This window comes from Lepidochelys kempii, chromosome 14 (assembly GCF_965140285.1).
Source record: "Lepidochelys kempii isolate rLepKem1 chromosome 14, rLepKem1.hap1, whole genome shotgun sequence".
Taxonomy (NCBI): Eukaryota; Metazoa; Chordata; order Testudines; family Cheloniidae; genus Lepidochelys; species Lepidochelys kempii.
Window position 1 is genome coordinate 30,550,649 of NC_136393.1, and position 12,103 is coordinate 30,562,751.

General features: G+C 49.3%; 1 protein-coding gene across 5 annotated transcripts; it reads left to right on the forward strand.

Annotated features, from left to right (window-relative positions):
* Positions 1–1,867: 1,867 nt before the first annotated feature.
* On the forward strand, positions 1,868–12,103 carry LOC140898219 (uncharacterized). Of its 5 annotated transcripts, none has more exons than XM_073311742.2 (5): positions 1,868–2,108; positions 6,362–6,533; positions 7,093–7,219; positions 7,836–7,949; positions 8,301–12,103. In XM_073311742.2, exons 2-5 carry the CDS (start codon positions 6,510–6,512, stop codon positions 9,608–9,610), a joined length of 1,575 nt encoding a protein of 524 aa, XP_073167843.1. In that variant the 5' UTR covers positions 1,868–2,108; positions 6,362–6,509; the 3' UTR covers positions 9,611–12,103. The 5 variants fall into 5 exon arrangements, with proteins under 5 accessions (XP_073167843.1, XP_073167844.1, XP_073167845.1 ...); XM_073311743.2 differs by having other exon boundaries at positions 6,425–6,533; XM_073311744.2 differs by having other exon boundaries at positions 6,446–6,533.

Consider the following 12,103-nt stretch of genomic DNA (forward strand, 5'->3'; position numbering starts at 1 on the left):
CTGCTTCAATGCATTCTTTATGTATCTATGTTAAAGGTCGCAACCATATATGGAACTTATGCTTTAGCTCATCACCACCTATCTAGGTGAAAGGTCCCAAATATATGTACACTAACATTGCTTTAGCTCAACATACAGGATGTGGCCTGCAAGTCCCTTGTGTTACAGCCAAAAATACTTTAATATAAATCTATAGGCCTATTATAACCTATTATAACAAAACAAAGAGACAAACACATAAGAAAATAAGAAATCCATAAGAAAATATATATAGGCAAGCAAGCAGGCTAGCCCTATAGGCTGTAATACCCCATATTCATCACAACTTTCTACCCCTGGACTAGGAGATAGGGAAAGGCAGAGAATGGGGAAAGGTGAGAGGCAGCAAATTGGGCTGGGAATGTCCCCATCCTTCAGAATTTACCAGCCCTGGACCAAAGGATGGAGGAAGACAGAGGTGGGAAAACTATGATAAATGAATCCCATCCATCACAGTCTGTTACTCCTGGACCAGAAACTGGGGAAAGGTGAGAGGTACCAAACTGTGGTGGGAATGCCTCCATCCAGCACAACTTACTGCCCTTGGACTATACGATGGAGAAAGGCAGAAGCAGCAAATTGTGACAGGGCAGCAAGGAGAGGATACGCAGATGTTAATAACTGCTACCGGCGGCAAATTGTGCAGGCAAAGTTACACTGGCATGGTGAGGAGCAGCAGGTAAAAACCCTGTGGGAGAATGGGGGGGGAGGGGGAGAACTGGGGGATTTTTTCCTACAGCCCAGTGATGGGTTAATTTGACTCTACAAATAACCAGAGGAACCTCGTGGCACAGCACTGAGATCCCCATGGCCCGAACTAAGGGAGCAACCCTCGCAGCCCAGCTCAGGGCTAGCAGACAGTGAACATGCTGTGGGGAAAAGAGAACACATCTTACAATCTGCTCCCTGGATCTATCTCTTACCAGAGTGAATCCCACCCATCGTCAGTGTTGCTGGGAAACATATCCCCTGCCTCTCTGGGTTCTGGGCAGCCTATGTAGAACCAGGAACCCATCACCCCCATGTCCCAAGTCTCTACAGACATCCAATCTGGATGTGTCCTCTCTGTCCACCCATTGACATGGTGCCTTCTATGCATCATGCCTCCTTAATGCTGAGATGAGCTGCCTGCTCCTAGGGAATGTGGTTCCCTGCAGAGGGAGGGTCTGGGGCAGCGGGCTGCAGTGCAATCCTTTTTATTTATTTGAGTAATTTTCATAAAGAAAAAATAATCCTGTTTATTTATTTATTTGATTGATTAATGTGCATAAAGAAACAGAAATACAATAAAAATATAAAAAGGGAAGTGACTGACAGCTTGACTGAGTTACCAAACACTGCATGTCTCACAGGACAGCCAGTAACATTATTCACTCACACAACTTCACAACTTTTCCAAGCTGCTAAATTAGACCAGGCAAAATCTGACACTATTACACATACAGAACGTGCTGGGGGAATCCAGGCCCTACAACAGCAATTCCCCGCCCCAGTGCAGGACACTCAGGGCGTCCCTAGAAAGGGATTGCTGAGGTTTACGATGCTACTTTTTATCTTCTGGGTAACACATTAGAACCCGCTCTGAGTAAGTTGTGGCGTTGCTTCATCGAGTTAACTTTTTTTTATCCTCCCTGGGACCTTTTAAATCACCGGCCCCGGACAGTTGACCCTTCCCCCCCCCCACCCCCCAACCCCGTCGACGGGCCTGGGGTGACGATACAATAAATAATCACAATAACTGACACAGGTCAAACCTAATGTTGCCGCTGTCGCTAGGACCCAGGAGGCGCCGAGCAGGGCGATCCCCGGGGTCACGCAGCCTGGCCGCAGGAAGCGAATTGCAGTCTCTGCAGTGACTCTGTTACGGTGCAACCCACCTTCCTTGCAAGACCCCAGAGCCCTGGCTGCTGCCGCTGGGGACCCCAGAGCCCTGGCTGCAGGCGGGGGAGGTTTCCTATCGAGGGAGGAACATTCCCGCTGCTCCCCTAGAGACTCTCTTAGTGCAGAGACCCCAGACTGTCCGGCCCCTCCTTACTGGACCCAGGGCCCTGCTCCCACGTGGAGAGAAGGTGAGACCTGCCCCCCTCCCCAGGGAGCGCTGCCCCCAGAGCAGCCTGTCTGCAGGGGCAGGGGGATGCCCCAGGCTGTTCCAGCTGGGCTGGCTGCGATTCCCTGCACTGGGCAGAGGAAAACTGGCTGCTAGCTCCCGTGGTTTGCAGTGAGTGGGTGGAATGGGGGTGGGGCAGAGACAGGTTGGGAGCCGGAAGGGGGATGAAGACGGGGAGGGGGCTCTGAGAGCCAGAGGGAATTGAGGGGGTGAACGGGGTGGAGGGGGACGCCGAGGGGAGACGCTAAAGGGGGGCTGAGGGAATACCCGGAAATTAGGGGGCAGGGGGAGAATTCTGGGGTACAGAGCTGGAAGAGAGGGAAACTCGGGGGGGGGGGGTAAAGGGAAGGAAAGGGGGGATATGAGGAGAGGGGCTGTGGGGAGGCTGGAGAGAAAATATGAGCCCAAGCAGAGACTGGCTGGGGAAGGGAGAGCGGAGGGATGGTGAGAGATACAATGGCAGCTCCCCCAGCCCATGGGGTAGGAGGCTGCCACGCCCAGCAGCCAGTGGGGAATATTTCCCCCTAGACATGGTCAAACAAGCGGCGGGGGGGTTAGCGGATTTCCCCCTAAGGGCTCAGAATTTACAAGGCAAATATTCCCCCCCACACACACTCTGCTCCTAATGTAGTCTTTGTTTTTTTAAGACAATCTCATTATCTGGGGGGTCTGCCTCCTGAATGATAAATGTTTAGAGCTGACAGGACTGAACAGGGTCCTGCTCTGATTTCTGTGTCAAACCAGAGTCACTGCTAGCGACAGCAGGCAAGGAATCCAACTGGTATTTGTTTTGGTTTGATTCAGGTTCAGTTCCATTCAATAGGTTCGGGTTTTTTTTCTGGTTCAAGCCACACAAAGAAACAAAATTAGAAGTTCAGTTACCAGTTTAAATCCTATTTCAATCTCAATGGAGGTAAATCCATGAAAGAGAGCTGCAACTTAAAATGGAAACTGTTTTGATTTTTGATTATTTATTTTGTAATTTTAACTTTACATGAGTTTTCCTAGCGTATTTGTGTTGTCAAATATAAATGATTATTTTCCTAAACAATGTGTTTGAGAAACCCAAAATAACATATTTAAACATTCACTTTGTCATATTGGACCTCTGCAGTGAAAGGATACATTTGAGGTCTGGAAATTTTCTTTTGATACTCACTTATCATAGAATCATAGAATATCAGGGTTGGAAGGGCCCCAGAAGGTCATCTAGTCCAACCCCCTGCTCGAAGCAGGACCAATTCCCAGTTAAATCATCCCAGCCAGGGCTTTGTCAAGCCTGACCTTAAAAACCTCTAAGGAAGGAGATTCTACCACCTCCCTAGGTAACGCATTCCAGTGTTTCACCACCCTCTTAGTGAAAAAGTTTTTCCTAATATCCAATCTAAACCTCCCCCACTGCAACTTGAGTCCATTACTCCTCGTTCTGTCATCTGCTACCATTGAGAACAGTCTAGAGCCATCCTCTTTGGAACCCCCTTTCAGGTAGTTGAAAGCAGCTATCAAATCCCCCCTCATTCTTCTCTTCTGCAGGCTAAACAATCCCAGCTCCCTCAGCCTCTCCTCATAAGTCATGTGTTCCAGTCCCCTAATCATTTTTGTTGCCCTTCGCTGGACTCTCTCCAATTTATCCACATCCTTCTTGAAGTGTGGGGCCCAAAACTGGACACAGTACTCCAGATGAGGCCTCACCAATGTCGAATAGAGGGGAACGATCACGTCCCTCGATCTGCTCGCTATGCCCCTACTTATACATCCCAAAATGCCATTGGCCTTCTTGGCAACAAGGGCACACTGCTGACTCATATCCAGCTTCTCGTCCACTGTCACCCCTAGGTCCTTTTCCGCAGAACTGCTGCCTAGCCATTCGGTCCCTAGTCTGTAGCTGTGCATTGAGTTCTTCCGTCCTAAGTGCAGGACCCTGCACTTATCCTTATTGAACCTCATCAGATTTCTTTTGGCCCAATCCTCCAATTTGTCTAGGTCCTTCTGTATCCTATCCCTGCCCTCCAGCGTATCTACCACTCCTCCCAGTTTAGTATCATCCGCAAATTTGCTTGTGTTGCTGGAACTTGTGTTGCTGGAACTGCCAGTACAATTTTTGCTAGTTGATATAGCGTGAGCATGACATTTTTCCAATGTTCCCAGTAGTTCGGTATGTTTCTTTCTTATGGAGATGTGGCCCATCTGCGAATAAATCAGGAGTTGGCCCAATCCTTTTTTGGGGCTTTCCTTCATCCAGATATCGCTTCCTGTTTGGAGATTTCACAAGAAGTTCCAATTCATCTTTCAATTTCAGACATGTCTGACATTGGTTCTGTAACATCATTATTTCTGACTCAGACATTTCCATCTACATCCATGTTCTGGTGTAATGAAATTTTGCCTTGACTTTGTCCGGTGCTGACAGTGGGGACTGATATCTAGCATCAAGATATATGTATGAGAGAAACTATCTATCTGGGGTAGGGGTGGGAGGGTTGGAGGCGGGTATCAGACTGCCCTGGAGGGGTGGGAGTGGGCCCTGCACCTGGCTTCAGTGGGGAAGGGAGTTTGGAGCATGAACCCTACCTCAAGTGGAGCAACTAGAGGGAGGAGCTGCCCCAGGGGCTGGGGATGGTGGGAGGAGGCCTGTCTAAGGGGAGAAGGTTGGGGAGCCATTACCTTTGCCCTTGGACTTGAACAGTTATGAACTTCAGGGCCCAGGGAGCATCCCACCCCTTCTGTCCCCACGGAGCCTTCTCAGAGGTGGCTCATCTACCTCTGGTCCCCCTTCTGCCTCCCATGGTGTGCAGGCAGCTCCCAAGCTTCCCCTCTCCCTCCCTGGTCTGGTGGTCATCCCCTGTCTCTTCTCACTATCCTGGTGCCCGCTGTTCTGGGGCAATCACCAGCCTATTGGCTAGTTTGCTGTGTCTCTTAAATGAAACTAAGATCTCTGTTGGTTTTTTGTTTTTGTTTTTTTAAATAATGAGCTTAAAAAATGCTGAATCTTTATTTTAACTGGTAACACCACTGCTTTTTGTTCAGTTCCGTTGAGGTTGAGTTGGGAAAACAAATTTATGATTCAGATTCAATTCTAGTTAATGTATGAAATACCGGTTTGAACTGGTTCTCCGATTCCACTATGAGTCCAGATGGGCATATGAGATCAGCATTGGCCTGACTGTCCCTGGGGGCTGCAGGAGCAGCACAGGGCGGCTTGGTCATTAGTTGTCCCCAGCAGAGGGCTCTGGTAATTGCTAAGGCCAAAGAGGTCAGTCAGTGTCAGTCTCTCTCTGTGCTCAGGATACTGGAACCCTAGAGCTAGCTGGGCTTCCTGGGGCAGATGCTGCTGCCTCCATTGTGATCTGGGAGCCCGGGCTGAGCAGCTGCTGCTGCAGAGTGGATCTGTGCTGGGACAGACCATCACTAAGGCCCTCTCTGTGCCCAGCCGAGGGAGTGCTTCCTCCTGTGGCTGGAACTATACCCCGGGGGCAGCTCCGGGCTTTGCTGGCATTGACTCCTGAGTCAGAGACTCCAGGTGATGAAATTGACCTCTGGGGGTAAGTGCAGGGGGCAGGCAGGAAAGTGACTCTGCACAAATGGCCCCTTGTTGGCCCATCTCTGCTCCCGGGTGTCTGCGAGTCCCAGAGCTGCTGCCCCCAACACACCCAGGCTCACACTCCTGTTAGCAGTGACAGTAGCTATTGGAGAGGAAACGCTCACAGGAATGGCAGGACAGGAATCAGCTCTTCCATGCAGAAGGGAGAGGGGAGAGACTGAAAGTGGCAGCAGGAGCAAAAAGTGAGGAGGGAGGTTCCAACCCAGTTTCCAATTCAGATTGACTTTCCTGGGAAGAAGGTGAGGAGCAGAAAGAGGAAAAGCCAAGTCCTGCCTCTGCCTAGTCCCCGCGCTGCTGGGGGAATGTGCTGCCCTGGAGACAGTGTCAGGGGGGATTCCCCAAAGTGGAGCTTTTGATTCTGCTCTTTTCTAGCATTTGGCTTAGAGACTCTGTTCCTGGGAGGGTTTAAAAGTGTCTCGTGGATTTAGTCCTGGTGGGAAGGGTCAGGTCTGTGTTGTACAAAGGTAACTGAGGTTTTCCCAGCATGGCAGAGTCTAGAGTTTCAGAGTAACAGCCATGTTAGTCTGAAGCTTATGCTGAAATAAATTGGTAAGTCTCTAAGGTGCCACAAGTACTCCTTTTCTTTTTGAGAGTCTAGAGTGTCTTGTCTGCAGGGAAAGAGCCTGGGAGGAATCGAGGTGTGAAATGGACTAATGCTAATTCAAAAACCTCCCCAGTTGCCCTTCTCACCCTGACAGGCTGGAGAATAACGACCCGTTTTGCTCCAGATCATCCCATCTTCCTAGGGTCCTGGGCAGGGAAATGGCTGTGGTGGATCCAGCTCAGGTAGGGGATTTTGGGGGGAACTGCTGGGGAAGGTTGTTGTAAAGGGGGAGGGGGAGGAAATACACAGGGTGAGATAGGGAGGGGGACAGAGTGCGATAAACCTGCTGGGACATGCTCAGCCTAGGGCCTGATTTATTAACAGGCCCATTGTGGGACCAGGGGGTGAAGAGTCCCCCATTTCTGAAACAGGAAACAACCCCCTGGATAGGGCTGGGGAAACAGGCTAGAGTGCTGGAGCCTGAACCCATCGGCAGAGACTGCGATGAAATACAGAGGGAAGGTGTTGGGATTCCTGTCCCCTGCACATAGCTCTGTTTCCCATGTTAGCCTGTGCCTTGTAGGTGTGTGGCAAATGTGAAAACCCTGCCCTCCTCTGCTGAGAGGGACAAGGAGCCCTCACCACCTCTCTGGTCCCTGCAGCCTCCTGGCCACTCTGAGCGGGGGGAGTGATATTCTCCTCTCGCGCTCCCAGAGCTGTCGTATTATTGTGCTTCTTCCCACAATAGTGGGATTGTGGCTGGGGCAGCAGGTACTGAGTGGGGAGCACCTGTTTTTTCAGATGCCGGTGACCTTTGAGGAGGTGGCTGTGTACTTCACCGAGGGGCAGGGAGCTCTGCTGGAACCCGGTCAGAGAGCCCTCTACAGGGACGTCATGCAGGAGAATTATGAGACTGTGACCTCGCTGGGTAAGGATTCCTGTCCCCTCAGCGATTTGAAGCCAGGGGCTTGCATTTCTGCATCTGGTCAGGTTCTTCCCTGATCAGTTACATTAGAGGGGAATGGGTCACATAGTCCACAGCTCCAGTGTGTGAGAGAGCCGTTCACCTCCAAACCCCTTACAATGGTATAGGGGAGTCATGAACCTGATGGACATGTTAATTCATCCCCATCCCATCAGCTTTCACAGGGGCAGGAGCAATGTGTTAACCTATCTGCACTAATTCTCACTCACACACAAGATCTCTATGCACCTCCTTCCTGGGAGTAGTTCCATCTGTGGGGAGGACTCTGGGCTCTGGATGTTTAGATGTATGCAGGGGTATAACACCAGAGCTGTGTGTGCCTCAGAAAGTCCCCCAGAGCACACATCCTGATAACTCCTAGAGAGGGGTTGACAACTCCCCCTCCCCCAGACATCGGCCTCTCCCAAGGGGACTCAGTGACCATGTTCCCATCTGTTCAGATCCCACAACCCTCCAGCAAATCATGGGGTCAGTTTAAACTCAAGATGTGCCCTTTGTGACAAATAGTCCACCGATCCTCAGTGCTCTCTTATCATGCCTGATTTCATCCCCTGAGCAGGACTCCCCATTCCCAAACCTGATCTGATCATCCAGCTGGAAGCAGGGGAAGAGCCGTGGGTCCCAGATCTCCCAGCCTCCAAGAAAAGGAAGATCATAAGAGACACCTGCACAAGTAAGGAGTCAGTGACTCTGACAAAGAAACTATATGGCAAGTGAAGGAAAAAGCTGAAAATCCGAGCCCCCTCAGTTCTGCCTCATCTCACCTAGGTCAGGCTGTGTTCAGCAGGTGTCAGGTCATCATGGCAGATACAGCTCATAGATTCCCACCCACCCTTTTAGCTGTCAGGAGTTTTTTCCATGACTTCACTTCCCTGTGAATGTTTGGATGGGATTTGGGAGCAGAATACAAATTCTCAGTCTCCCCAACAGTTGCTGAGTTGTGTTTTCCCTCTTTGTTTTCCCCTTTCTGTCCTTTGTACTAACCCAGGCAATGACTCCTGCCTATATTCTCTCTCTCCCCCAGCAGGTGATGAGACAATGAATGAGAACGAGGACGAGAATCCACTGCAGGAATGTCCTGAACAAGTGGAACTGCAGGGGACCTTATTGAGACAAGGTGAAGGGAATTTTTCCCAGTGCTTGGAACAGAGAAAAGCCTGGAGTAATTGGCACAGGTCAGAGAGGAAGCTGGGAAACTGCCAAAGGAATAAAGTGTATGAATCTATTGAATGTGGGGAAGGAGGCAAGGATCCCAAAGAAACCACAATTCAGCAGACAAATGAGAATGAAAAGAACGCCTATAAATGCTTGGACTGTGGGAAAAGCTTCAGTCATCGCTCAAATCTTACTAGACATGGGAGAATCCACACTGGAGAGAGACTTTATAAATGCTTAGACTGTGGGAAAAGCTTCAGTCGGAGCTCAAATCTTATTAGCCATAGGATAATCCACACTGGAGAGAAACCCTATAAATGCTTGGACTGTGGGAAGAGCTTCAGTCAGCGCTCAGGCCTTATTAACCATGGCGGAGTCCACATGGAAGAGAACCCCTATAAATGCTTGGACTGTGGGAAAAGCTTCAGTCATCGCTCAAATCTTACTAGACATGGGAGAATCCACATGGGAGAGAGACTTTATAAATGCTTAGACTGTGGGAAAAGCTTCAGTCGGAGCTCAAATCTTATTAGCCATAGGATAATCCACACTGGAGAGAAACCCTATAAATGCTTGGACTGTGGGAAGAGCTTCAGTCGGAGCTCAAATCTTATTAGCCATAGGATAATCCACACTGGAGAGAAACCCTTTAAATGCTTAGACTGTGGGAAGAGCTTCAGTCAGCGCTCAGGCCTCATTAGCCATAGGATAATCCACACTGGAGAGAACCCCTATAAATGCTTAGACTGTGGGAAAAGCTTCAGTCGAAGCTCAAATCTTATTAGCCATAGGATAATTCACACTAGAGAGAAACCCTATAAATGCTTGGACTGTGGGAAGAGCTTCAGTCAGCGCTCAGGCCTTATTAACCATGGTAGAATTCACATGAGCAAGAACTCCTATAAACGCTTGGACTGTGGGAAGAGCTTTAATCAGCGCTCAGGCCTTATTAGCCATGAGAGAACCCACACAGGAGAGAGACCCTATAAATGCTTGGACTGTGGGAAAAGCTTCAGTCGGAGCTCAAATCTTACTGCTCATAGGAGACTGCACACTGGGGAGAGACCCTATAAGTGTTTGGACTGTGGGAAAAGCTTCAGTCGGAAGGCACATCTTATTAGACATGGGAGACTCCACACTGGTGAGAAACCCTATAAATCTGTGGTTCTCAAACTTTAACAACCCGAGGACCCCCCCTTTAATTGAAAAATTTTCAAGGACCCCCGCAAGCCCACTGCTCAGCCACAGGCTCCGATCCCACTCCACCCCTTCTCCCAAGCCCCCACCCCTGCCCCTCCTCTTCCCTGCCTCTTTCTGCCTCCTCCCCCAAGTGCACTCTGTCCCCACTCCTCCCTCTCCTACACACTGCTGAACAGCTGTTTTGTGGCATACAGGAGTGACTGGGAGGGAGGGGGAGGAGTTAATCAGCGGGGACAGCATCCTCGGACATGACTCGTTGACCCACTGGAGTACCCTTACGGACCCCTGGACCCCAGTTTGAGAAACCCTGCTATAAATGCCTGTACTTCAGGAAGAGCTTCATTTATTGCTCAAGTCTTAATTAACCGCGAGAGAAACCATGCAGGAGAGAGACCCTATAAATGCTTGGACTGAGGTAAAAGCTTCATTCAGCACTCGGGCCTTATTAACCATGGGAGAATCCATATGCGGGAGAGACCCTAAAAATGCCTGCAGTGTGAGAAAAGTTTCAATGCACCATCAGCCCTTATTATACATCAGAGAACCCATAGAGGAGAAGAACCCTATAAATACTTGGATTGTGGGACAAGCTTTAATCATTTCACATCTGAGAACACACACAGGAGATAAAACCTGTAAGTGCCTGCACTGTGGGAAAAGCTTCAGTGAGAGCTCAAATGTGGACACAAGAATAAATGGATATAAACTGGCAATCAGGAAGTTTAGACTTGAAATTAGACAAAGGTTTCTAACCATCAGAGGAGTGAAGTTCTGGAACAGCCTTCCAAGGGAAGCAGTTGGGGCAAAAGACCTATTTGGCTTCAAGATTAAACTTGATAAGTTTATGGAGGAGATGGTACGATGGGATAACATGATTTTGGCAATTAATTGATCTTTAACTATTCATGGTAAATAGGCCCAATGCCCTGTGATGGAATGTTAGATGGGATGGGATCTGAGTTACTACAGAGAATTCTTTCCTGGGTATCTGGTTGGTGAGTCTTGCCCACATGCTTAGGGTTCAGCTGATCGCCATATTTGGGGTCAGGAAGGAATTTTCCTCCAGGGCAGATTGGAAGAGGCTCTGTGGGTTTTTCACCTTCCTCTGCAGCATGGGACACGGGTCACTTGCTGTAGGATTCTCTGCACCTTGAAGTCTTTAAACCATGATTTGAGGACTTCAATAGCTCAGACATAGGTGAGAGGTTTATTGCAGGAGTGGGTGGGTGAGATTCGGTGGCCTGCTTGTGCAGGAGGTCAGACTAGATGATCATAATGGTCCCTTCTGACCTTAATATCTATGAAATCTTATTATACGTAAGACAATCCACACAAGGGAGAAATCCCATAAATGCTTAGGTGATGGGGAAAAGCTTCAGTCCTAGATCATACCTTACTAAACATTTCAGAATCCACATGGCACAGTATCTACAAAATGCCTCAACTGTGGAGAAATTTTAATTTGAAGATCAAACCTTACTTCGCATCAGACAATCCACATGGGAGAGAGAACCCATAAATACTTGGATTCTGGGAAAAGCTTCAATAACTGCAGGGAAAGATTCAGTCTAACTCACACATTATTCCCCATCAGATAATTCACAGAAGAAAGAGCTTGAATGTGGGGGTACCTTCTTTTGGTGCTCACACGGCATCAAGCATCAGCAAATCCAAACAGGGAGGAGCCCTCTCAGATCTGCTTAGCATGGAAAATGCTTCAGTTGGAGCTAACACCCCATTGAACATCAGAGACTCCGCCACACAGGAGAGAAATTCTCTCAGTGCCCTGACTAGGGTTGACCATAGTAAAAACTCCATTTCCTAATTCCCACACACAGCAGTGGCATTTGGCTCCCAGGTATCCAACTGCCCATCTCTGGGGACAGGTTCCAGCAGCAGCTGACCCTTAGCTGTTCAGGGACCCTCTGGCTTTGCTTGGTCTAAGAAAACCCCAGGCGGAGGAGGAGAAGTCCTTATCAGCCCCTCTTCCCTGCTGCAGTCCTGGCTGCTGAACTGATGGGCCTTCCTGCCTCCTGGGAACCTGCTGAGGAATGGGAGAGAGAAACTCCTCCGGAAGCTCCCTCTGCCTGGATGAAGTTCTCTTCTTTCCTTTCCCTTCCCTGATGTGATGCCCCTCCCATGGAGGCTAGGAGAGGGATATTTGAGCCAGGCCCAACATTCACCCTGAACACCTGTCCCCACCCCCATTTTCCTGCAGCCCCTGAGCTGGTTTCCTCCACTTACCTGGAGCTGGTACCTGCAGAGTGAGTATCCCTGGGGCTGACAACTCTTCCCCTCCCTAAATTCCTGAAGGTGCTGGATTCCGGGGAATCAAATGTGAAGGGACCAGGAGGGATGGGTTTTGGGGAGGAAACTGCTCTATCGGCATATAGAGATAAGCCCAACGGATGTGAAGGGCTTCAAAATATGCTTGCTTGGAAACTAACCCCAATAAACATTTCATTGTTTGCA